The sequence below is a fragment of the Oryctolagus cuniculus genome, chromosome 1 (genome assembly GCF_964237555.1).
Source record: "Oryctolagus cuniculus chromosome 1, mOryCun1.1, whole genome shotgun sequence".
Lineage (NCBI taxonomy): Eukaryota > Metazoa > Chordata > Mammalia > Lagomorpha > Leporidae > Oryctolagus > Oryctolagus cuniculus.
In genome coordinates this window covers 128,491,164-128,518,119 of record NC_091432.1, presented here as the reverse complement: position 1 = coordinate 128,518,119, position 26,956 = coordinate 128,491,164, and the positions used below count along the sequence as shown (strand labels likewise).

The following is a 26,956-nucleotide window of genomic DNA, read 5'->3' as shown; positions in this document are numbered from 1 at the left end:
TGTTGCAGCCATTTTGGGGTTGAACCAGCAGAAGGAAGATCTCTCTCTCTCTCTCTCTCTCTCTCTCCATCTCTCTCTCTGTAACCTTGCCTTTCAAACAAATAAATTCTTTTTTTTTTTAATTCGACAGATAGAATTAGACAGTGAGAAAGAGAGAGAAAGAGAGAGACAGAGAAAGGTCTTCTTTCTGTTGGTTCACCCCTCAAATGGCCGCTACAGCCAGCGCACTGTGCCGATCCAAAGCCAGGAGCCAGGTGCTTCCTCCTGGTCTCCCACGCGGGTGCAGGGGCCCAAGCACTTGGGCCATCCTCCACTGCCTTCCTGGGCCACAGCAGAGAGCTGGACTTGAAGAAGAGCAACTCGGACTAGAACCCAGCACCCACATGGGATGCCAGCGCCGCAGGCAGAGGATTAGCCAAGTGAGCCACGGCACTGGCCAATAAATTCTTTTTTAAAAAGTATAAATCATGGGGCTGGCACTGCGGCATAACAGGTAAAGCCTCCGCCTACGGTGCCATCACCCTATATGGGCATCAGTTCAAGTCCCCGCTGCTCCACTTCTGATTCACCTCCCTGATAACGCACCTGGGCAAGCAGCAGCAGATGGCCCAAGTCCTTGGGCCCCTGCCACTCATGTGGGAGACCTGGAAGAAGCTCCCGGCTCCTGGCTTCAGATCTGCCTAGCTCTGGCCATTGTAACATTTAGGAAGTGAGCCAGCAGATGGAAGATTCATTCTCTCTCTCTCTCTCTCTCTCTCTCTCTCTCTCTTTCTTCCTCTGTAACTCTACCTTTCAACTAAAATAAATAAATTTTTTGAAAGTATAAGTTTTGGGGCCAGTGCTGTATCGCAGCAGGTAAAGCTGCTGCCTTCAGTGCTGGCATCCCATAAGGGTGCCGGTTTGAGTACCAGCTGCTCCTCTTCCAATTCAGCTCTCTGCTATGACCTGGGAAGGCAGTAGAAGATGGCCCAAGTCCTGGGGCCCCTATGTGGGAAAACCAGAAGAAGCTCCTGGCTCCTGGCTTCAGATTGGCCCAGCTCTAGCCACTGTGGCCATCTGGAGAGTGAACCAGTGGATGGAAGACTTCTTCTTTCTCTCTCTCTCTCTCTCTGCCTCTGCCTCTGCCTCTCTGTAACTCTGCCTTTCAAATAAATAAATAAATCTTTAAAAATAAAAAATACAATAAAAATAAATATAAGTATAAATTCTTTACTTCTTAGATTATTTAAAATCACAATTTTTCAAATGAAATTTGGCTAGGAAGCTATAATAATAAAAATCTGCAAGAATTAAAAACATATAAATGTTAATATTATACAGCATTTTTATTTTAAGCTTACTAGAGTCTAATGACAGGTTTATATATTCTGTGATCATTTATTGAACACCTACAGCAGACGCAATATTTCCCTGAGGGTGCTGGAATTTGATGTAGATGTTAAGATGCCCCTTGGGACAACTGCATCCTATATCTGAGTGCCTGGGTTCAAGTCCCAGCTCCATTCCTGGCTCTAGCTTCCAGCTAAAGCACACCCTGAGAGGCAGCAGGTGACGGCTCAACTTCAGTGTCACCCACATGGGAGACCCACATGAGTTCCTGGCTTCAGCCTAGCCCAGCCCTGACTTTTGCAGGCATCTGAGGAATAAATCAGCAGTTGTAAAATCTATCTTGAACTCTCTCTCTGTGTCTCTCTCTCTCTGTCTCTCTCTCTCTCTCTGTCTCTCTGTCTCTCTCTCTCTCTCTCTCTCTCTCTGTGTCTCTATCTCTATCTATCTCTTCTATGTCTCCAAGGAAGGAGTCACCCGGAGGAAACACAATGCTGGCCTTTGCGGAACTCAGGGAGCTGCATAGAGAAATGATCAGAAGGCACCACAGGGGCTGCCAGGGGGCTGTGGACAGACTGCAGTGGAAGCACCAACAAATAGCGAGTGCTAAGCATCTGTGCAATCCAGGCGACTTCATGGACATGATGATGGGTGGCCAGGGATGTCAGGGGAAGGCTGTAAGTAGGGAAGTGGAGTTACAAGGCTGCTGCCTCTTTAAGAACTGACAGCAGCATTACGGAGGACTTAGCAAGGAGACAGGACAGAGGATGAAGCAGAGGGGTCTGAAGTCGGAAGGTCAGGTATGAGGTTCTAACAACAGTGCAAGCAAGAGACCAGGGCAAGACTGAGGTGACTACAGTGTGAAAGTTAAAAGGAGAACCACTGGATACTGTTGCACCACACAGGGCCAGCTGGAAATATGGAATGAAGAAGGCTAAGGAGAACATGAGAGACACATTTGCAGGCTAGAGACTGGGAACCAACAGGAACTTCACTTAGGAAGCTAAGGAGTTTGGATTGGGTTTTAATGAGTTTGAGAGGCCTATGGACCATATACCCAGTGACGATGAATGTCCAGTAAACAGCAGGAAATGTGAGTTTGTAGCTAAGAGAGTCGGAGGGCTAGAGTCACTAAAATAGAAATACAGGTTGAGTATCCTTTATCCAAAATGTTTGGGACCAGAAATGTTCCAGGATTGGGTTTTTAGGATTGTGGAATATTTGCGTAGACTACAGTAGTTTGACATCCCTATCCACAAAGCTGAAATCCAGAACATTTGTAGGACCAGCTCAGGTTAGGGATTTTCAGTTTAGGGATGCTCAGTCTGTTCTTGAATCCTTGGGAGAAGATGATTCGTGCTCAAAGCAGAGAAGCAAGAGAACCTCATCAGCACCTGCAGAAAGCAGCTCTGCACTTGGAATAAGAAGATGGTGTTTTAGCTTGGCTCTGCCTTTGTACTTGAGAAGCCTTTGAAAGTCATATAACTCCTCTGAGGTTTCCTCATTTGTAACCAATACCTCATGTAGATATTTTAAAAGTTACATGAGAAGGGCCACCTAAACTATGCCATGTAAACATTAGGGACTATGGTACAATATATATAGGGACTATGTAAATTTTTCCCAGACCTCCTTTAAAAAATCTTAAGTCTCTATTTCACCCTCTCTCCCTCCGCCTTTCAAATAGATAAATAAATAAACTTAAAAATATCATCCTCAAGAATAAAGCACAGATGCACATCACCACAAAAATGAAACCTCAAAACACTATGATGATGGGGCCAGTGCCATGGCATAGCAGGTAAAGCCACCACCTGCAGTGCCGGTATCCCATATGGGCGCCAGTTTGAGACCCGCTGCTCCACTTCCAATCCAGCTCTCTGCTAAAGCCTGGGAAAGCAGTAGAAGATGGCCCAAGTGCTTAGGCCCCTGCACCTGCATGGGAGACCCAGAAGATGCTTCTGTCTCCTTGCGTCGGATCAGCCCAACTATAGCCATTGGGGAGTGAACCAGCAGATGAAAGACCTCTCTCTCCCTCCCTCCCTCCCTTCCTCCCTCTCTCCCTCCCTTTCTCTCTCTCTCTCTCTCTCTGCCTCTCCTGTATAGCTCTGACTTTCATATAAATAATAAACAAATCCTTTAAAAAGCACTATGATGAGACACACTTCACAAAAGAGAATGTATCCTCTAGACAAAAAGAACAAAAAAATTTGACTTCTAATCAGAGTAGACCTTTGGGGATAATGAAATGTTCTCAAATTAGGTGATAGCAATGGTTGTCCAGTCCAGTGAATGTTTGGAAAGCACTGAATTGCAAAACAAAGAAACAAACAAAATCTGCCATCAGCTCCCTTAAAGCAGATACCCTCCCAAGGGTTTTACCTACCTTAGGTATACAGCGCGGCACAAGTATAAAGACTGCACTCAAGGGACAGATTTTCAGGAACAGTGATAATTTTTTGAAGGCCAAAAAGATGTATTGTTCAGACATTCGCCTCAGCAGCACAGCTGAGTGACAGACAGCTGCCACTGAGACCTACTCATTGTCCCTTACCTGGCCCCGATCTTGAACATGGCCTCTTGAGTAGAGGACATGACCAGAGAAGATGGTAGTCTCATAAAGTGTGTACCCGAAGGCCTGGCCACTGTCTTGGTTCACAGGCAGGTTCTCCATGGAGATTGGCTTGATAGACTTGATTGGCTGTTGCAGAGACAAGTAAACACAGGCTGAAGGTTCAGGCTGGACAGAGAATGTCAGAAGGCCCACCTGAAGCCCACTTCTCCAACGGAATGGCCCAAGGGCCTTGCACACAGGAGTGTAAAAAAGAAACATGCAATGCTAACCACGCTGAAGCAGAGCACATACCAACCCTGTTTCCCTGCCTGTGCTGGCCACTGAGATATGCCTGCTTTTTATATGGGAAAGCTGAATTCAAGAAGGGGAATCAGGGCCCAGCACTGTGGCATAGTGGGCTAAGCCTCCACCTGAGGCACCGGAATCCCATATGGGCACAGATTTAAGTCCTGGCTGCTCTCTTCCGATTCAGCTCTCTGCTGTGACCTGGAAAAGCAGTGGAAGATGGCACAAGTGCTTGGGCCCCTGCACCTGTGTGGGAGATCCAGAAGAAGCTCCTGGCTTCAGATCAGCTCAGCTCTGGCCGTTGTGGCCATCTGAGGAGTGAGCCAGAGGATGGAAGACTTCTCTCTGTCTCTCCCTCTCTCTGTAACTCTACATCTCAAATAAATAAATAAAATCTTAAAAAAAAAAAAAAAGAAAAGGGAATGATTTGCGGGCCTGGCTCAATTCATAATAGAGCCTGTACCAGACTCCCTATCGCAGAAATCCCAATCCACTTGCGCCAAATTCTCTCTGTCTTTGGCCTTCTCTTGTGTCCCTTTTCACAAACTCTGAGAGTCATCCTAGCCCATGGTCCAGCTGGGGCCATAGCTATTGAAAAGCCTGGTTACCCAGTACTGATCCACAGAACCCCATCTCTGTGTATCTTCAGGCCTACTGCACCTCCACCTGGAAACACTCATGGACACCTCTCATCAGCATCACACAAACTATGTATACCACAACACTTCCCACCCCACTCTTCTCCTTTAAAATAAGCAACACCATCCCTACAAACAGATAGAAAGCATGGGCAGCATCCTCTCCCTCTCCCTCAGCATTCTGTGCCCACCACTCATCTTCTCCTTTATCTGTCACTAATCCTTCTTCTTTGTTCCTATAACCTAAACTCAAGTTCAGTAGACTTCTACTTGGTTTCAGTACTCCAGTCTGGTCCCACATAGAATTGCCAAAGATAGCAAAGCTGCCATCTGACTCAGCTCTCATCAAAAATGGCTTTCCCTAACTTTCAGGGAAATGTTCAAACTTCTTAGTATTAAAACATGGACCTGGGCTGGCGCTGTGGCATAGCAGGTAAAGTTGCCACCTGCACTGCCAGCATCCCATATGGGCACTGGTTCAAGTTCCAGCTGCTCTACTTCCGAACCAGCTCTCTGCTAATGCACCTGGGAAAGCAGTGGAAGATGATCCAAGTCCTTGGGCCCCTGTACCCATGTGGGAGACCTGGAAGAAGCTCCTGGCTCCTGACTTCAGATCAGCACAGCTCCAGCCATTGCAGCCATTTGGGGAGTGAACCAGCAGATGGAAGATATCTCTCTCTCTCTCTCTCTCTCTTTCTGTAACTCTGTCTTTCAAATAAATAAATAAATCTTTTTTAAAAATGGACCTTCAGAGCTACTTGGAGAAATAGATTATTCTAGGTGAGTGGCGCCTCACAGTCTGAAACATACTGGGAAACCAAAATGCAAAGATATCAAAAGCTACTGAAGTCAGGTCAGGAGAATATAGCAGCCAACTTGCAGGGGTTCCTGCTGGTGTAATTGGGACAATTTGAGCAAAAAAAAAAAAAAAAAAAAAAAAAAAAAAAAAAAAAAAGAGGCTGCAGTGGGGGTAGAAAAACACTAAATGTGCTAAACATTTATGAGTTGATAATCATAAAACAAGCAAAACAATTCATTGACTACTTTTGGAAGATATCAAGAAGTAATTTTAGCGGTTGGTGTTGTAGCATAGTAGATAAAGCCTCCACTTGCAATGCCAGCATCCCATGTGGGCACCAGTTCAAGTCCCAGCTACTCCACTTCCAATCCAGCTCCCTGCTAATAGCCTTGTGAAAGCAGTGAATGATAGTCCAAGTACTTGTGCCCCAACTATCCTAATGGGATCTCTGGAAGAAGCTCCTGGCTCCTGGTTTCAGCCTGGCCCAGCGTTGACCATTGCAACCATCTGGGGAATAAACCAGTGAATGAAAGATCTCTCTCTCTCTGTCTCTCTCTTTCTGTCTCTCCATCTTTCTGTCTTTCTGTGTCTCTCTATCTCTCCCTCTCTCTCTTGTAACTCTGCCTTTAAAATAAATAAATAAATCTTTTAAAAAGAAAACAGAAACAACCTGTGATTACATGCCTGGGATGTGATGCATAAAAAGTACAGCAGCATCTTCTGTGAAGTACAAACAAATAACAAGCCTAATTTAAACCTCATCAATAAACCAGTTCTCACTATCAACTTACAGAAAATGCAGGGACATGCTGCCTGACACATACAGATCCACTCTGTAAAACAAAACTCAAGATCTAGGCCATTCATAATACCAATACTCCAGCTTTTTTGATGTATAAATGAAATAAAAAGGAGCAAAGAAACTGTATACTAAGAGACTTCGAAATATCAATTAAATGCAATGTGTGATGAGCTTTATCTGGATCCTTGTTTGTAAATGCTAAAAATTGTTATGATATGGTTGACAAAATGTGAGCACTCGATATTTCATGATTTTGAATAATGGTGTGCTAGCAAGGGCCAGCCTGTACTAGCTGACAAGAGCTGACTCCATACATAAGTCCCAACTCTGTGTTCAATGTCCTTGTGTTAGTGGTAGGAAACTAGCCAGGGTGGGAATATTTGCATCACAGAAATTGGCCTAGACTACTAATTAGAATCTTTCCTTACAGAGAGCCAGTTTCTAAACATTTCCTAGCAAATCACTCATTTTAAGGAATTATCATCATCATCATCATCATTAAGGATGATAATGATTTGTAGTTGTTGTTATTTTGGAATCCTTATCTTTGAGATATATTACAGCTAAAATTCTGTGACATCTGAGATCTGCTTAAGCTGGACATTTTACACATGGGAGACCAATAACATTTCCTCCACTTTGTAAAATTCCATAGGGAAACATTCACAACCACAAAGACTTATTTGGTACCTGGCTTCCTTCGCAGGAATCCCAGCAAGAGTCTTGCACTCTAATCCTAATTGCAGTTCCCCAGGCATGCAGCTTCACCACGCCTTTATCCAGAGAGTGCATGGTGCCAGACTCCCTGGCCACCCCTGGTCATACAGGTGCCAGCCTGTCAGCTCCTGTCCAGCCTGCAGATCTCCAATCAGCTCAACCAGATGTCACCCAGGATCTGATGGCAGTCCAGCCTGCTGACCTCATCTCTACAACAGTAACCACAGCTAACACATACTTGGGGAGAGGGACAGACATTAGCTGTTTAATCCACATATAATCCTATAAAGTAGGGGCAATTGTTAGCCTAGTTTTACAGAAGAAAAAACTCAGAATGGGGCCTACCAGCTGATGAATACTGGAGCAAAGACTTGAGACGAGATAGCACGAGTCCAGAGCTTACACTGACCAGCACCGAACAGGATCCCCTCAGCAAATGCTGTATTGCTTCATGCCTCCAGCCCAGCACCTGTGAGCCTCCAACTCTACTTCACTCACGTTTTTACTCATTAACCTGGAAGCTGCCTATAATGCTGTCTTGATAATACAGTTCCCAAAATATTAACATGCAGTAAACGATATATCGCCAAGGATTCGGGCTCTTTCCTAGCCCAATGGCTTTCAAACTACAGTCCTGGGAATTCTGAAGGAAATTCAGAAGTGTCACAAGGGCAACCCTAAAAAGGGGTGGTGACTCTCAGGGAGGAAAAAAGCACTACAGTACAGAACGAAACCCCTGACTCACCCAACTCACGTTTTACACACTGAACTTCGCAGCAAATTTGGAGGGGTCCCTCTACCAAAGCAAAAGCTTGTGAAAATCATTGCCCTAGCTCCAGCCACTGTATCTTCAATGCTGTAATCTTCAGAATGCAAGGGATTGTTCTTGGAGTCCTGCCATGCTTATATTTCTTCTTCAAATTCAAGTTTCTAATCTGAATTCTTATTCTGGCTTTCCTAGTCTAAACTGTGAAATTGGGGAAGAAACTGAAACTCCTAAGACCTGCTTTGTGCCCCCCCCCCAATCATTTATTCCATGTCTCTGGGCTAAGCGTTTATCTCTCCTCCCAATTCTTTTTTTAACAGGCAGAGTGGACAGTGAGAGAGAGAGACAGAGAGAAAGGTCTTCCTTTGCCGTTGGTTCACCCCCACAATGGCCGCTGCGGCCGGCGCATCGCGCTGATCCGAAGCCAGGAGCCAGGTGCTTCTCCTGGTCTCCCATGGGGTGCAGGGCCCAAGCACCTGGGCCATCCTCCACTGCACTCCCTGGCCACAGCAGAGAGCTGGCCTGGAAGAGGGGCAACCGGACAGAATCCGGCGCCCCGACCAGGACTAGAACCTGGTGTGCCGGCGCCGCAAGGCAGAGGATTAGCCTAGTGAGCCACAGCGCCGGCTTCTCCTCCCTTTTAAATGAAGGCTAACCCACGTGTTTATGCTTGGGAATAGGCTCACCTGGTCCAGATAGGGCAGGATTTCCCATAGTGTCATGAAGTATAATGTTTTCACTGACTTATACACCATCTTCCGGATACGTTCTGGTTCGGGGGCACTGGGAAACACTGCAATGAAAAACAGGTGGTTAGGCCATTCCACAAACCTTCCCCAGCCCCCTTCAAGGGCACCAGAAACCCTGCTCTCCCAAAGCCACCCAGTGGAATGAAGGGCCCAGGAACAGGCATGGCTTGACAATTTCAAGAGTTATCCATCAGGCAGTGATTGAGTGCAGGTACCCACATACCCTTGCCTCTGGGTCAGGGTGTGCTACTCCCCTGGAGGAGGGAACACATCAGGCCCCTGCTAGGCCATTTCTCAACCACAGCTGTACATCAGAATCTTCTAAAGACCAGTGGGCTTGGATGCCACCCCTCCCACCCCACCCCTACCAGGGCGGACTTATCTAATAGCTCTGAGAAGGGCTTGGAACCTTTGGTTTTTCAGAAGTTCCATAAAGAATTGGGATGCATGGCCAAGACTAAGCAGCGTGACCTTTAGTGCTGAGTACCTGGGGAACAGGCCCTGCGTCTTGTGCAGGCAGGTCTGAATTCCTAGTGCTTCATGAAAAATAAACAGGAGCAAACTCCCACTCTCTCACTCCCTGCTTCACAGGACAGAGACCCTTTGAAAAGGATGAGTTGTCATTCAGATTAAGATATTGCTAGGTACCTATAACAGAGCTAAAAAACTCTTTATACACGGTATACTCGGGTGTGTACTCTCCGTCATCCCTCAGCAGAGCCCCATAATCTGAAAAATACAGAGAAATTTGTTATTTTCCCCCAGGAAAAGCCCAGCTTAAATTTCTTCTGCAGGAAAAAATGGGAGCTTTATACTAAGCTAAAGGATCTTTCATTCAACAGCTTTGGGAGAAAAAACCTAGGGCATTAGACAAGAAAATGACATATATCAGTCTAAACTAAAAGATATCTGCCAAGCTTTGCAGGCCTTTCAACAGAGGGCAAATGGATCTCTAATAAGCCTGATGAGATCCGAGGCTCTCTACTCAAGTGGTTTCTACTTCCCATTTAGTTCTAATTGAATGCTTTTCTTTTTTTCTTTCACCCTTGACTTCTCATGTGGTCTCTAAATAGATCTGTGGACTGAGGAAGACACACAAAGCCCTACCTGCTGCTGTCAGGAAAACCAAAGTGACTGGTTCTCCAGGGAGCGTCAAAGAACAAGGATCTGCCTGGTGGGTGAACAAGATTAAACTTGGGCCCTATAAGATGGCTCCAAAAAAGAAGGGTAGCAAGAAGAAGGGCCATTCTGCCATCAACACAGTGGTGACCAACATCAACAGCCACAGGTGCATCCAAGCAGTGGACTTCAGGAAGTGTGCCACGGACACTCAGAGAGATCTGGAAGCTTGCCATGAAAGAGAAAGGGACTCCAGCTGTGCACATTGATAACAGTTCAGCAAAGCTGTCTAGGCCAAAGGAATAAGGAACACCCCATATCAAATCCAGATGAGATTGTCCAAAAAAATTATGAGGATGAAGATTTGCCAAACAAATTCTGCACTTTGGTTACTTATGTCTGTTACCACTTCCAAAATTCTACAATCAATGTGGATGAGAACTAATTGCTGATTTGAAGGTGTAAAACTGCCTTTGTGTTCTATCTTTTCTAGCTCCAACATAATGTGTGTGTCCCAAAGCAATACCTGATTATGGGATCATTTGGAAAACTTTCCCTAAACAAGGAATCCTATGTTCTTCTCTCCATCCCCGAGAGCTTGATTACTGGGGCAGAGAGGGTCTAGGCAGATTTGAAATGGAAATAATGAAACTGATACTTTCATTTGCATGATTCAGTTAATTCTAAGATAAACATTTTTCCAGAAAATATGTTTTCAATTTCCATTGGCCTCTTTTCACATTTTAATAACCAACTGTGTAATCAATAGCACCTTAGATTTAATGAAATAGACACAGTAGTATAATCTTTTAAAAAAGATTGAACTATCAACCTCTCTACTTGAAAAGTCCCAGAAACTCGATTCTAGCAGTAGAAAAATTCTAATATTGTCAAGAATAGCAAATATGAAACCCTCAAATCCCAGCACATGTTAAAGGCATAAGAAATGAACCATTCTAAAGATATGATCCTTGGAGGCTTACTCTAATAGCCTCCAGATTCCAATGATGGAGTGGTTTAAGTTTACAGTTCTGGGGAAAAAGTACTTGCCATAACTGGTGACTGCAGGGCAGTAGCTGTCCAGAATCTTTGCTCCACCCATGAAGCCAAAGTTGGTGCCACCATGGAACATATAGAAGTTGAGGGAGAACTTAAGATTGAACATTTCACGGACATCCTTCATCAACACTGAAGATACGTCAGAAGAAATGGAGAAATGGAGGAGAGAATCAGAGTTTGAGATAATTCATAGGTCCTTGTGGATTTCCAAGTGATCTACACCCAAAATAGTCAAGATATGCCAAGGTTTCATGCCCAGAAAATGTGTGATATTAGCCAAAACTGACTGGGAGGGATTGGTGGGGTGGTTCTCAGTAGCTTTTTCATAACCCAAAGCTATGTACTGCTTTCTCATGGTTTCATTTTTAGGAAGGTACCATTTTCCAGCAAACTGTATGTATCAAACATTTGCTTATGCTACTTACGAACTTCTAACAGTGATTTATCTGAAATTATAGTGCCAGGAACATTTAACCTCAAATTCCATTTGAATGATCATCAACAGTTCTCCAGGGAAGACTAGAACATAGGGATAAAATACTCTGAAACTAGGAGACTTTCTACGTCCACTCAACATACCTCCATTGAATTTCCCTACTTGTCAGAACTCTCTGTTCTAATTACTATAAGAGACTCAACAAATCATAATTACAATGGAAATGCCATTAAAATTTAAAACTAATACAATGATCTCTTGAGGTATTCATCCACGCTATCATCTTACCCCCACAAACATGAGTCATCTACTAACTCACCTTAACATTATAAAGCTGTAAGATCTAGGGCCCCTATCCCCTAAATGTCACACACACTAAGCAGCTGGAACAAACAGCCCAACGTCATCTCTGCTACGCGTTGTCTCAAGAAAGGGACCAGGGAGCACTTGCCTTGTGGGTTAGCAGTTTGGCGGATGTCTCCCCATGTGTCAACAGAACTTGCTGTGTACACTGTCATCAGTACAGGACTAGGACCCTGAGAAAGAACAAGCGTCAGAAAATGTCGATGCAGTTCAGAAGCCCTGCACTGCTTGCTGTGTATGCTGTCATCAGTACAGGACTAGGACCCTGAGAAAGAACAACAAGTGTCAGAAAATGTCGATGCAGTTCAGAAGCCCTGCACTGCTTGCTGTGTATGCTGTCATCAGTACAGGGCTAGGACCCTGAGAAAGAACAAGCGTCAGAAAATGTCGATGCAGTTCAGAAGCCCTGCACTGCATAGAAGGCAATCACAAAGCTCACACACGCCGTTTCCCACTCAGACATCCCCTCATCTGAAGTCTACTCTCCCATTCTCACAGTATTATTATCCTCTTGTGGTTTCACTGGTCCTTTTCAATATTGTCCTTTCTCTAACCTTCTAGAAGTACATTCACTTGAATGACCATAACAGAGGTCAGGGAAGAAAGTATCCAACACAGATGAAGTACTAAAAATGTTCCAAAAATGAGTACTGAAAAAATTGAATCGCACTAAATACAAATTCCCCAGATCCCAAATTCCGCATTCCTTCTAGTGCCCACCTCTGCATTTGCAGTTGCTGGGGGACTTCTACTTCCTTCATCTTTCTTTCTCTTTCTTTTTTTATGATAGAAAGCCCTGTCCTTGGCATGGCAAGTATCCTCTCTCTTTTTGTAAAAAGACTTATTTACTTATTTGAAAGGCATAGTTACAGACAGAAAAAAGGAGAGAGAGAGAGAGAGAGAGAGAGAGAGAGAGAGAGAGAGCGTGCTTCCATTCATTGGTTCATTCTCCAAATGGCTGCCACAGCCAGGACTGGGCCATGCTGAAACCAGCAGCAAGTACTTCTTCCAGGTCTCCCATATGGGTGCAGGGGCCCAAGGACTTGGGCCACCCTCACTACCTCTCCAGTCACATTAGCAGGAAGCTGGATTGGAAGTGGAGCAGCCAGGCCTTGAACCAGCACACGTATGGGATGATGGCACTGCAGGCTGCAGCTTTAACCCTCTGAGCCACAGCACTGGTCCCTCCTTCCTCTTCCCAGTCCACTGGGGTTTGCTAGTCTCTATCAGTTGGCCCTTTCATTATTGCTCCTTCTGGCACTAAAAGATTACCTAGTTTTTGGAATTTCTGCTCTCATAACTGTCATCATCTCCAATTGAGACTCTTCCAGCAGCCCCCTGCAGTACCATGTGGACTCCCAAACTGCCAAATGCTTCAAAGAAAGTACTAGAACACTGCCAACTTGATCTATCACAAAGTCATGGGAAATACATCTGCCTGACAATCTTTAATTGTTAAAAATAAGTTTTATTGAATGCTCAAAGTAATGTTCTAAATGCCTTACAGCTAGCTAGACTAAGATATGTGATTCAAGCTCCTGCAACTTCCTCTCTCTCTGTCTCATAGAATCTCCAATCACAGTGCATGGTGTGAATCTGGATGTCTCCCCCACAAAATTCATCAGTTGAAATCTTATCCTCAGGATGACAGTATTAGGAGGTTAAGACATGGAGTGGTGATTAGATCATAAAGGTGGCACCCCCATGAATAGGATTAACTATCCTTATAGAAAAAAAAAAACCATAGACAGCTACTTTTCCCCTCTACCATACGAGAGAGCAGTGAGAAGTCACCAGCTATGAACCGGGAAATGAGCAATCACCAGACGCTGCATCTGCTGTCATCTTAGTCTTGAACTTCCCAGTCTCCAGAACTGGAAATAAACGTCTGTTTTTTTAAGCCACAGTTTATGGTCTTAATAACAGCCCAAACAGGCCACAGTTCATAAAGTCTTCAAGTAGAGGGGACTGTTGTATGTTAAGATTGCTAGTAGATCACGTTTCACCGCATCTCTAAATGCTGGACCAAACACAGGCGGTTTGCAGCCACCCTTAATTTTTGTGTGATGACGAATTCATTACCACACAGGGCACTTTGTTCCATTTTTGATAAATTCAGATAGAGATTATAGTTTGTATAATGAGACAATATATGTTTTCATCTGAATTTTTTATCTATTGAAATTAATTCCACTCTCTGGTACTTCCTCTTCACATGAAAAGACTTTAAAACTGAAGCTACTCACCAGACAGTTTTGTCTTCAATATGAGATCCACTCCCAGTTTCCTTAATTTATCTTTACATGGTTTCTATATTTCCTGGAAGTATTCTATTTTGCTAAAAAACCAAATGCTTTGAATGTGTGGAGAAATAACCGTGTCATTTCTATCAATAAAACCCAACTTTCAAAGCCATTGGCAGTGGGTCTCACAGAGTTGATGTAGGTGGAACATGCAATCAAGTAGCTTCCAAAATCTCTTCCACATAAAGTTAAGCTGAATCTCTTCTTTTCTGCCTCTTGGCCCCTGAGCTCTGCTGCTATTGCTCTGTATTCAAGTTCAACGCAAGGACTCCACTACCTTCAGTCACTCTCCCTGATAAGCACAGCTTCTCTATTTTCTTGGGAGATTATCAGTCAGAACAGTGCCCCTGTGAACAGTGAACAAACCTAACTGTAACTTCTGTAAGCACAGTGGCACATGTAAATACCATGAAATTGCATGTAAAGCCCAGTAAAGACCCACAGTCTGGTGCAAAACCTGGCTCAAAATTATCACTGAAAATGGTGCCCACTCTGCTCCAATTATGAACGCTCTCATTTCTCGACTAGTTCACGTTTATCTCCTCCTTAACTGTCGCTCCCCGTCTTCGTGGAGGAGCAACACAGGACCCTGCGCTGTTCTTTCGTCTGCTCGGCCCTCCCCGGGTTTGCTGCTGGTTCTTCCCGGGTTGGCTACTATCCCTTCCACCTCCGTGGAAGGGCAGTTCCCCCTGGCCGCATTCCCCACTTCCGCAGGGGAGCGGCACACCGCCGGCCGGCTCTTCTCGGGGGCTGCACAGGTGTTCCCCTTAGATGTTCCCCATAGATGTTCCTGGTGCATGCCGTCTCTCTCCTCCTTTATAGTCCTTCTCCGCCAATCCCAACTCGGCTGCCCACACGCCGAGTACGCTGCTCTCCTCCAATCAGGAGCAAGTCCTACAGTTTATTGGCTGAACTGGAGGCACCTGTGTAGAAGCTGTTTTCTTCTCTCCCAGCGCCATATTGTGGGAGAGCAGATGCATAGAATAAGTCTTAATTCCAGCAACTCAGTCTAGTCCGGGTTGCTCCCCACACTTAACTATATGCTCTACCTTGTCCCACTAAGAAGAGGATTTTCTTTCATGAAAAACACACACACAAAAAAAAATAAAGGCTCAAAATCTGTGCTTTCTCCCTCTATTCAGCTATTATTATACAACTTTGTTAAGTACTGTGTTTCCCCAAGGTTCTCCTTCTTAGACAAGTATAAGAAATGCACTAGAAATGAATTACAATTGACTCCTTAATAGTGTAGGCTTTGGGCCAGGTGTTGTAGACAAGTGAATTTGATTTTCTGATCCTAAAACCACATATAATTGGCATTTAAAGAGCACAACAGACCCAAGTTAAACTGAACTAATCACTGCTTGAGAATCTCCCCCAACGAATGAACTAGGTGGTCCTGGCAGAGACAAGACCCAATACTTCTCCTATCTCTGAAATGTCCTTACCTGCATTGATATGAGGTCTTGGTAAGTTTCTCTCTGTATATTCCTCATGTGGACAGTGACAAGCTCTGTGGAAGGAAAGGGTAAACTGCAGAAGTCCTGCTAACAACCCCCACTGGGCAGGGGCACAGCCAGGCTGAAGAGCCAGGGCTCCAAGCCTCCTACCCAAACACCTCACAGCCACTTCACACTGACACTTCAGGGCTTGTGCCTAGCAATAAAGACACAATCATACACCTGTTTCCAAAAGGCTTGCAAATCTATCCCTTCACTTGGCATTTGCGGTAAACAAGCCAGAGAAGCAAAGTGGGCAGTTACAATAAACCACACTGACAAATACATGAAGGCCAGGTGGACACACTGAGCCCAGAGAGGTGAATTGCTCAGATCCTAAGATACAACTAGAGGCTGTGTGACCCCTAACTCAGAACAATATTCTGACTGTCCCTCTGCAAGATGGGGATGGGACACTATAAAGCCTGGAGAGAGAACAGCCCAGAGAGCACCTGACCAAGTGCTTGGGCATAAAGAATCCCAAACAGCGTTCTTCTCTGGCTGCACTGGTCTGCACATTTTCTAACTACTTACTTCTTTCCATTCTCCTGCACCAGCTCATGTTTTCTCCTCATTGTCCCATTCTACAGATCCCTGCTTCTTTTATTTCCTGACATCCTGACCCTGGGAGCTCCTGAGGCTGGGTCCAGGGCAGTACCATTTCTCAGACACTGCACCCACTTCTGATCAATCAAGGCCATCTGGCCCTGGCCCAGACCGTCCTCACCACAGGCCACCCAGGGGTTGAGGAGGTGGTGGAGGTGGTCTGCCCTGTTGGTGCTGCTGCTGCCAGGAAGAGATTGGTTCCTCAGCTCATCCTTGACCGGATGCCCCCAGCACTCTGCCCTGAAGACAATACGATCTTGTTCATGGGAAATGAGAAAAATGAAGCATCCACGGGACTCCTGTTTCAGACCTGACGAGGAGAGGAAATACGACAAAAGCTAGACCGTACCATGTTCCAAGTGGCCTTTTGTCAATTCTAATCCATTATCTGCAGTCATGAGCATCACTTGGATCTTCCTCTTCACCAGGGCCTAGGGAGAAATTCAGTTAGATGAATTAACTCTTCTTGATACCACAGAATTGCTCCTCTCCAGAAAAAAAATTATAGCAATGAAGCTGGGGAATGGAGAGGACCTTCTAATTCCCTTTCTAACTACTTACAAGTTGGGAAATCAGCACAAAACTAACTCTGCCTTCCATTAGAGTTGTGTAGACTGTTTCCAGCCCTCTCTCTAGAGTGTAAATCCATGGGAAAATTAAACTGGATCTATCCATCTTCATATCCTACAGTTCCATGCAAGCTACAGTTACTTGGGTTGAGTTTGCTCTACACACTAACAAAGTGAGAAAAGAAGTATGGAGAGAAATTAAAGTATGACTTACATTTTTAACATATGGCATGTATTTTTTATCCAGATTGTATGCACCATATTCATTCTCGACCTGCACAGCAATGATGGAACCTTTATAGTGATACTGAGGGTGAAAGAGAGGAGAGTTTGACAGTGAGGCCACTGGCAGGAAAAATATAGATTTTCTGAGTTTACTAAGTACAAAGACACCTGAGTGTCACAAAAACAACACTTTTAAAATCCACGTCCCCAAGTTAAACTACAGTTCTGGGAATTTCTCTCACTCCACAGCCAGCAGTCACCATTGGGCAATCAGATGCTCACAGAATCCTCCCTAAATACATAACTCTAGTTACTTTGTCCCTAACTCAAAGCAGTAAGCATAAGACCTCAGACTCCACAACTCTCCTTTCCGCTTAGAACAGTGCAATGAAGAAAGGATCCCCCATCCTCCCTAGAGGTTCTCGCACCTCTTGTAGGCTGGATCTCGTTCCCACTTCTTGGGGAACTTTCCTCCCTTTGTCTTCTGTCTCTTCATCTCTTCCAAGACTGAAGACTCCTCATCACCACTGAAACTGACTTAGGGCCCTGCGTCACCAATAATTGGCCTGGACCATGCGCCCCTCCAGCTTCCAGCCCTGGACCTCTCCACCCTCAAGGACTCATTCTGTTTGATGCATCTGCCCTCCCTCTTGACTTCTTAGTTCTCATCTATTCCACTCGTGGTGGCCTTGTTTCCACCCTTTCCCTTCCACGTGAATGATGAATGTCAACCTTCTGTTACTAAATTCAAACATGGGATGTTAGGCTGACTTAGATTGCTCTCTCAGCAACACTTGACTGAGCCCCTTGGCATTCCCCACTCCTTGAAAGTCCCTCATCTGCCGCCTTCTGTGACAGGTTCTCTCCTCGCCTGGGGCATGCCTGTCTGGCCCCTCTCCCTCAGCTTCCTTTGTGAGCCTCTCTTGCCCTCCTCACCTCTCCATGTAGTTGCTCCTCATGGTTCTCAATGAATCCAAACTCTGTGCTGCCGTGGTACCAACCTGCATGTGTGGCTTTAGAGCACTTGAAAGGTGGCTAATGTGACTGAGGAAATGAATGCTTAATTTTGTTTAATTTTAATTAATTTTAATGAAAATATCCACATGTAGCTATGACTACTGTATTAGAGAATGGAGCACTAGTCTCTGTGAAGGACCATCTCTCCAATCCTCTAAATAGCACACTGAAGAATTGTCTTTAGTCACTTGGGAGTTTTTATGGCCACCTTGAGTCTAATTAACTCTGGGATACTCATAATGTTATAAACTAACCCTGTTCCTAGTAAATTCATACATGTGACACCTTCTCCCTGTCAAATACAGGCTTTATTGTTGCTTCTGTTTAGGCTACAATATCTCCTTCCAATCCTTGCTGTAAGGATCAAATATGCCAGGTAAATGTCAAATGTCCATGCAGCCATCTAGGGAGTGAACCAGTGGATGGAAGACCTTTCTCTCGGTCTCTCCCTCTCTCTGTCTGGAACCCTACATCTCAAATAAATAAATAAAATGTCAAATTCCAGTGTAAAGCTTGGTTTCTAATAAATGTTACATATTTGTTGCCTGCCTCTGCTCATTTTCTACCTAGTACAAATGCTCTTTGACTTATGATGCAGTTACATGCTGATAAGCCCATCCTATGAAAATCTCGTAAGTGGAAAAGGCATTTAATACCCCTAAACTTGGCAGGCGCCGTGGCTCAATAGGCTAATCCTCCACCTTGCGGCGCCGCCACACCAGGTTCTAGTCCCGGTCAGGGAGCCGGATTCTGTCCAGGTTGCTCCTCTTCCAGGCCAGCTCTCTGCTGTGGCCCGGGAATGCAGTGGAGGATGGCCCAAGTGCTTGGGCCCTGCACCCCATGGGAGACCAGGAGAAGCACCTGGCTCCTGCCTTCCGATCAGTGTGGTGCGCTGGCCACAGTGCACCAGCCGTGGCAGCCATTGGAGGGTGAACCAACAGCAAAGGAAGACCTTTCTCTCTGTCTCTCTCTCTCACTGTCCACTGTGCCTGTCAAAAAAAAAAAAAAATACCCCTAACCTGTGGCACCTCTGAGCTTAGCAACACAACGCACTGCAGAGCATCCGCTCCTCCCGTTGTGAGGACAGGACCTACTGGGAGCTGTGCACACTGCCGCAGCCCGCCATCCTGAGAGAAGACTGAACCACACATGCCAGCCCAGGAAAAAGACAGACTCAAAACTCAAGGTGGGGTTTACACTGAATGCCAATCACTTTCACACCATCTTACAGTCAAAAACAGTATAAGGTGAACCAATGAAAGACTACATAGTCCTTTTCATGAGGCTATTGCAAAAAGTTCATAGAAAATGAAATTAAAAGTTAATGTGCAATTTTCATGAACTTTTTGAAGACTCCTTATGTACTGGCACACTGTTTTTACCCAAGCAATGAGTATGTGTGACACCATGCTCGTACTGTAGACATGCATATTAAGTCTAACAAATTGCAACTTCTGCATAACCATTGACCTAACATCTTCTGTAGGAGCTATTGCTTGTGAACAATGATATATAGCTTTCTTGAGGAGGTAAATGAAGACATTTTGGAGACAATCATTAATTTTCCATTTATAGTAATGAAGAGAATAAAAAATGATGAACCAGACAAAATAAAAATGTACATAGTATGGCTCCACGTGTCCCACCAGGAAAAAGGCAGATTCCAGTGCATGAACTGTGTTCAGTTAGCATCAAGTAGAGGGAACACATAAAAACTGAGCAGTTAAAGCTCACTGTTTTGTCAGTAAGGAATTGGAATTCCTGTCTCTGAGTATACAGAAAGTATGCTAACCCTATCTAAGAAATTCATTCAGGTAATTACTTTCTACAGCCATAGAGATGGGAGGAGGGACTATATTTTACCTGGAGTTTTTCTATCCTGGGAATCAGCTGATCAAAATAGCGATTCATTGCTTTAGTGAAGCCCTGGTAAGTTGTTCTCAGCTTCATTTTTGGATCCCTGAGTAACCAGCTAGGATTGAAAATACAAGACTTAGACTTGAGATGAGAGACAGCAATAAGAAATATTCCAGCACACCATCCCGGGAAGCTCAGACAGCCCAAATTTGCACAGCTACATGGGATAATGCATTTTGAGGGCTAATTCCAGCTTTAAGAAATAGTCTGTGCCAGTTACAAGTAGCTCTGCCCCTTAGACGTTACCTTTCTTCAAAATATAAGTAGAGAGTTACTTGATTTACAACAGGATTCATCAAACTACAGTTCCTAGGCCCTACCATACCTGTGGTCTACTTCTATAAGTGTGGGGAGCAACTGGGAGCAACTCGGACTAGACTGTTACTGGAATTAAGACTTATTCTATGCATCTGCTCTCCCACAATATGGCGCTGGGAGAGGAGTAAACTTCTACACAGCTGCCTCTCGCCAATTTGATTGACTGAGCTGCAGGAGCTGATCCTGCTCCTGATTGGAGGAGAGCAGCGTACTCGGCGTGTGGGTAGCAGAGTTGGGATTGGTGGAAGAGGACTATAAAGGAGGAGAGAGACAACATGCACCAGGAACATCTAAGGGGAACATCTAAGAGGAACACCTGTGCAGCCCCCGAGAGAGCTGGCCGGCAGTGTGCTGCTCCCCCGTGGAAGTGGGGAAAGTGGCAGGGGGGCCTGCCCCTCCACGGAGGTGGAAGGACGGCAGCCAACCCGGGAAGAACCAGCAGCAAACCCAGGGAGGGCCGAGCAGACAAAAGAACAGCGCAGGGTCCTGTGTCGTTCCTCCACGAAGAAGGGGAGCAACATAATGGTGCCGTGACTCGGATAGGAAGCCTAGGCAGGGTTTAGTGTCGTTCCTCCACAAAGAGGGGGAGCAACATATAAGTAAAGTTTTATTGGCACACATCCATCCCCATGTGTTTGCATGATGCCATGTGTGCTTCTGGACTACCAAAGCAGGATAATTGCAACAGAAATGGGGTCTGGCCCACATAGTATACTGTGTTTACTATCTGGTCTTTCACAAAGCAAGTTTGCTAACCCTTAGTACAGAATAAAATGGATAGAGGGCCAACTCTGGCTCAGCAGGTTAAGCCACTGCCTGCAGTGCCCACATCCCACATGAACACAGGTTCAAGTCCTTGATGCTCCACTTTCAATCCAGTTCCCTGCTGATGTGCCTAGTCCTGTGCCACCCACTTGGGAGGCCTTAGTGGAGTTCCAGGCTCCTGGCTTTGGCCTGACCCAAAGAGATATCTCTCTCTCTTCCCCTCTGTATAACATCACCTTTCAAATTAAAAAAAAAAAAATTGTACATAGAAAACAAAGCACAACACTTTGCTCTAACTTCCATTTGAGCATGTTGTGGCCCATGTGCAATCATGGCCGGGGACACTCTGAGGACAACTTACCTGGGCAAACCTCCAAGGTCTAAGTCACTTCCGATGTAGGGACCTGGACAAATAATGACCCAGAGATCCAGCTGTGAGGCCATGGAAATAAAAGCCCTAGGAAGCAAAGTGAAAAGGATGAGCTCATATCAGAAGCTGGGACCCACAATCACTGCAGTGTCTCTCATTCTTTTCTGTGGTTGGAACAGGTAGACTTTCCACTAAGGCCGACAAAACTCCTTTCACAGACATAACCCTGGGGGTACAGGAGCCCAACATTCAGTGAAAAAATGGGTCCTTCCAAAGCCCTAGAAAGGAGGGCTTTGGAGTGGAAGTCCAGAAATCCTGCACCAAATCCAATCTTACCATCCAAATCTACTCCCTTGCACTTCCCACCTCTGTGATGGGATACAAGACACCACCTATAGTGGAAACTTACCCTGTTCTTTCCCCCTCATCTCTTCCTGTCAGGCAGGCACCAAATCATGTCTATTCCTTCTCTATAAAACTTTATAATGTCCCAGCAGTCCCCTGTGCGACCACCTTGGATGAAGACTGCAGCACTTCTCACCTGAGTTACCGGAACACTTGCCTGACTGGTTTCCTTCCTCCATCCTTACCTGGTTACAATCATCCACAACCACTGTTGGTCACATCATCAGCAGTGAAAGGAACTAATACTTATTCCGTATCAATAAAAGGCTCTACAGATAAATTTCTTATTAGGTTTTTTTTTTCTTTTTTACTTACTCAAAAGGCAGAGAGACAGAAAAAGAGCTCCTATCCAGTGGTTCACTCCCCAAGTGCTCTCAACAGCCATGGCTAGGCCAGGTCAAAGCTGAGAGCCAGGGACTCAGTACAAGTCTCCCATGTAGGTAGCAGGGACTCAAGCAGCAAAGCCATCGCTTGTTGCTTCCTGCAATCCACATTGGTGGGAAGCTGGAATCAGGAGCCCGAGCCGCGAATTGAACTCAGCCACTCTGATGTATGATGTGGGTCTCACACATACGAGGCCAAACATCTACCCTAAGTTTACTTTATTTGACAATTTAATGAGATATGATGCTGATATCTTTTCCATCTAATAATTAAGAAAATAAAAACTTTTAGAGCGTCTTGTTTTACAATTTTTACAAAGATTACATTTTTAGTAAATTCGAGAACTAATTGTGCAGCCAGTGTTGTGTCACAGTGGGTTAAGCCAAGGCTTGAAACACCCGCATCCCAGGTCAAAGATGTTCACTGGAGCCTCAGCTCCTCTGCTTCCAATCCAGCATCCTGCTAATGAGTCTGGGAAGCCAGCATGTAATAGTTCAGGTACCATTTTGAGTCCTGCCACCCATTTAGGGGAGCCAGATGGAGTTTCAGGCTCCCAGCTTCAACCTAGTCCAGTTTCAGTTTTTTGGGGGCATCTGGGAAGTGAACCAATAAGTGGAAGATTCTTTCTCCCTCTCTCTGTTTCTCTTCTTCCTTAGTCCCTTCCTTATTCCCTCTCTACAGGTCATTTTGTCATCCAAATAAATAAATCTTTAAAAGAAAAAACTAAATTGGGAATGCAAGCAGAGGACCTCCAGAAATGAAACCCTAACTATTCTATTATATTATCTCTTAAAAATATACCTGAACTGATTTTTCTAAATGAAAATTAAAACTCATCAAATGATTCCCCAACGTTCTCAGAACAGACTCCAAATTCTACAGCATGGTAGATAAAGCCAGGATCTGGACTTTAGCTATCTCTCCAACTTAATTTTTTGACAATTCCTCAATTTAAAACTAATAGGAAAAACCAGTCAACTTTACTTACAGTCCCCATAAAATACCATGTGTAGCACAAGTTAATTACCAAACCCATTCCCCTTTTTCCTGGGGTGTGCAGCTCAACTATATCTCTCAGCCTCCCCTGACGTGACTGACTGGGAACAGAAGCAACGTGTCCCAACTCCCAAAGGAGATCCCCGTGCCCTTTCTTCCACATACTGGCTTGATGTACACGTGCACGATGGTTTGGAATTTATGTGTTGACGATGATGAAGTACTAGAAAGAATAGTCCTGAATCTCTCCAGTTATTTCTTGAGAAACAGACATCCTCAGCAGGAGTACCTATTTCAGATTCTCCTTCAAGGATTGTGGAATGTCCAGCCCATCAAGCATATAAGACCCATGAAATCATTTAGTCTGGCCCGGCCAAGGCAACTGCATGCAGGACTCAAAATTCAATAATCTGTTGCACACTTACTTTTAAGTTGATAATTTTGTATGACCCATTAATGATATTATAAACATCCAAATGACCCTTGGCAGAAAAATATTCCCTATCTCTGTTCTACTTGAATAAAAATAAGCTTTTGTTGTTGAAAGAGATTGAGGCTTACTTTGTCAGAGCTGCCAACATCACCTTAGCTAGCTTATAAATTTTTCTCACATCTCTGTCTGGATATTCCACCTGGATTATCATTCAGCTCCTCCTAGTTAACTCAGGATCAGCCTTGAAATTTACTTTAGCTACAGCTTCACTGTTGTCTTGCATGGTCTGTTCCCCTAGTATGTTGTATTTGCCTCCTTCACTGCACAGAATCCTTATTCCTGAAAGCACAGACTGTTTTATCTGGCTATTTCCAGCATCAAAGACAGTATCTGAACTACAGTAGGTGGTAGGTACACATGACAGCATTTCTAAAAGTTCATGGAAAATGGAATGAAAAGATAGTTTTAGGAGCAAGCAATTGATGCAGCAAAGGTGCCTGCATCCCATATCAGTGTGTCCACTCCACTCCACTTCCAACCCAACTTCCTGCTAATATGGACCCTGGGAGGCAGAGGTGATAGCTCAAGTATCTGAGCCCCTGCCACTCATGATGGAGTTCAAGGCTCCTGATTTTGGCCTGATCCAATCCCAGCTCTTGCAGGCATTTGGGTAAGGAACTAGGAGATGGAAGATCTCTCTCTCTCTCTCTCTCTCTCTTTTCTCTCTCTTTCTCTCTCTCTTTCTCATTCTCTCTCCTCCTCTCTCTCTGCAATAAATAAAATCTTATGGCCGCGGCTCACTAGGCTAATCCTCCACCTGCAGTGCCAGCACTCTGGGTTCTAGTCCCGGTGGGGGCACCAGTTCTGTCCCAATTGCTCCTCTTCCAGTCCAGCTCTCTGCTGTGGCCCGGGAAGGCAGTGGAGGATGGCCCAGGTGCTTGGGCCTGCACCTACATGAGAGACCAGAAGGAAGCACCTGGCTCCTGGCTTTGGATCAGCACAAAATGGCTGCAGTGGCCATTTTGGAGGTGAACCTACGGAAGGAAGACCTTTCTCTCTGTTTCTCTCTCACTGTCTAACTCTGCCTGTCAAATAAATAAAATCTTTAGAAAAAAATATAGGTTTATTTTGTTATAAAAGGTTTGAAATGCATAGTTTTTTTAATAATATGAGTTTTTCATGAACTTTTGGAAGACAGTTGGATTCCTGCATGAGCAGTTATTCTACTTCTGTCAGGTCTTAGAAATGCTGTAAACCACTGCCCAGAGATCTACTACAACTGAGTAAGCAGGTTCTCTACCAAAGTCTAACACTATAGAATTCTGGATGCACCATTTCCCAATCACACTGTGAATATTAACATAAATCAAACATGAAGGTCTTGTTCAAGAGTTCTTCCACTCCAGAAACAAAATTATCACAGGGCATTCTGATGGTTCTCAGGGCAGAAAGGATGGTGCTTCCTATCATATTCACCCCATCTTATGAACCTTATATTGTTGGTTACTGGATTTCATTTTATTCATATAAATAAAAATGTTTTATCCAGCTCTAAACTTCGGAGTTCTTTTTGGTGTCTTTTTTAAAAAAAGGATTTATTTATTTACTTGAAAGGCAGAATTACAGAGAGAGGAGATGGGAGATATGTCTCTCACTGTCACTCTTTTGCATTCATTTAGTCTAGCAGTTTAGATGTCCACACCCATATTGCAACACGTGTATTCAATGCCCAGTTCCAGAGCTCAATTCCAACCTCCTGCCAATGCAGATCCTGGGGGAAACAGGTGATGACTCAAGTAATTGGGTCTTTGACCCCACATAGGAGACCTGGACTGAGTTCCTTACTCCTGTCTGGCCATTATGGGCACTTAGAGAGTAAACCAGAAAATGGGGAAGATCTCTTTCTCTCTCTGCCTCTAGGAAAGAAAGAGAAAGAAAGAAAGAAAGAAAGAAAGAAAGAAAGAAAGAAAGAAAGAAAGAAAGAAAGAAAGAAAGAAAGAAAGAAAGAAAGAAAGAAAGAAAGAAAGAAAGAAAGAAAGAAAGAAAGAAAGAGAAAGAGAGAAAGAAAGAAAGAAAGAAAGGGAGAGAGAAAGAGAGAGAGAAAGAAAGAAAAAAAGGGAGAGAGAAAGAGAGAAAGAAAGAAAGAAAGGGAGAGAGAAAGAAAGAAAGGGAGAGAGAAAGAAAGAGAGAGAGAAAGAAAGAAAGAGAAAGAGAGAAAGAAAGAAAGAAAGAGAGAGAGAAATAAATAAAGAAAGAAAGAAAGAAAGAAAGAAAGGGAGAGAGAAAGAAAGAAAGGGAGGGAGAAAGAAAGAAAGAAAGGGAGAGAGAAAGAAAAAGAGAGAGAAAGAAAGAAAGAGAGAGAGAAAGAAAGAAAGGGAGAGAGAAAGAAAGAAAGAGAGAGAAAGAAAGAAAGAGAGAGAAAGAAAGAAAGAGAGAGAGAAAGAAAGGGAGAGAGAGAAAGAGAAAGAAAGGGAGAAAGAAAGAAAGAAAGAAAGAAAGAAAGAAAGAAAGAAAGAAAGAAAGAAAGAAAGAAAGAAAGGGAGAGAGAAGGGGAGGGCAGGAGGGGAGGGGAGGAGGGGAGGGGAGGGAAAGGAAAAAAATTTATAATTCCCAGCATTAATTAAAAATTACTAGGAACACAAAGAAACAGGAAAATGTAATTGAAAGCCAGGGTGGAAAATTGATCAATAAAAATAAGTCTAGAATTGACATATATGTTGAGACTAGCAAACAGAAGTATTAAGAGACATACAAATATACACCACACCTTCAGTAAGTAAAACAGGACTACCCATAATGAGGAGGAAAATAAAAGACATTTTTAAAAGAACACAAACAGAATTTTGAGACTTTAAAAATATAATATGTGAAATGAAAGATACATCAGTTGGAGCTATAGTCATAATAAAAGGTCAGTAAACTTTAAGACATAACAAAAGAAGTTATCCAAAATGAAGAACAAAGACTTTTTTTTTAAAAAAATGAGCAAAGCAACAGTGACATATGGGATCATATCAAACCCCTGTCTGAGCCACAGAATTAGGGAATTTTACACTTACTCAAAATCCAGGTTTCCAGTGAAAAGATATTGTCCTTTGATCGGTTCATGGAGGTTCCAGGGAACATGCCTGCAACAGGACAAAAAGAAAAATATAAGAACCTCATCCCTCCCTTCCTTGACCTGATGCCCTATGCACCACTCATTCTCTCTCTCTCTCTCTCTTCTCTCTCTCTCTCTTCTCTCTCTTTCTTGCTCTCTCTGCCTTTCAAATAAATAAAATCTTAAGACAGTATATAATATCTTTCATTAAAAGGTGCTGGGACACCCAGGGCCAAAAGAATGAAGTTGGACTCTTACAAAATACTATATATAGGCCGGCGCCACGGCTCACTAGGCTAATCCTCCGCCTGTGGTGCCAGCACTCGGGTTGTAGTCCCGGTCGGGGTACCGGATTCTGTCCTGGTTGCTCCTCTTCCAGTCCAGCTTTCTGCTGTGGCCTGGGAGTGCAGTGGAG

The 26,956-nt window shown here is 44.3% G+C and overlaps 1 protein-coding gene across 1 annotated transcript in view; it reads right to left on the bottom strand.

Moving 5' to 3' along the window:
- The window catches only part of LOC103345049 (beta-galactosidase-1-like protein 2), a 40,337-nt gene that overhangs the window by 4,370 nt on the left and 9,011 nt on the right, over positions 1 to 26,956 (bottom strand). Inside the window, exons 4-14 of the mRNA XM_017337615.3 lie at positions 26,501 to 26,569; positions 21,215 to 21,310; positions 19,717 to 19,825; positions 16,826 to 16,918; positions 16,392 to 16,473; positions 15,386 to 15,450; positions 11,723 to 11,807; positions 10,827 to 10,964; positions 9,306 to 9,386; positions 8,595 to 8,701; positions 3,881 to 4,027 (exon numbers count right to left, since the gene is read on the bottom strand). Of these exons, the coding sequence (XP_017193104.1) occupies positions 3,881 to 4,027; positions 8,595 to 8,701; positions 9,306 to 9,386; positions 10,827 to 10,964; positions 11,723 to 11,807; positions 15,386 to 15,450; positions 16,392 to 16,473; positions 16,826 to 16,918; positions 19,717 to 19,825; positions 21,215 to 21,310; positions 26,501 to 26,569 (1,072 nt within the window). The remainder of the gene's footprint in view (positions 1 to 3,880; positions 4,028 to 8,594; positions 8,702 to 9,305; positions 9,387 to 10,826; positions 10,965 to 11,722; positions 11,808 to 15,385; positions 15,451 to 16,391; positions 16,474 to 16,825; positions 16,919 to 19,716; positions 19,826 to 21,214; positions 21,311 to 26,500; positions 26,570 to 26,956) is intronic.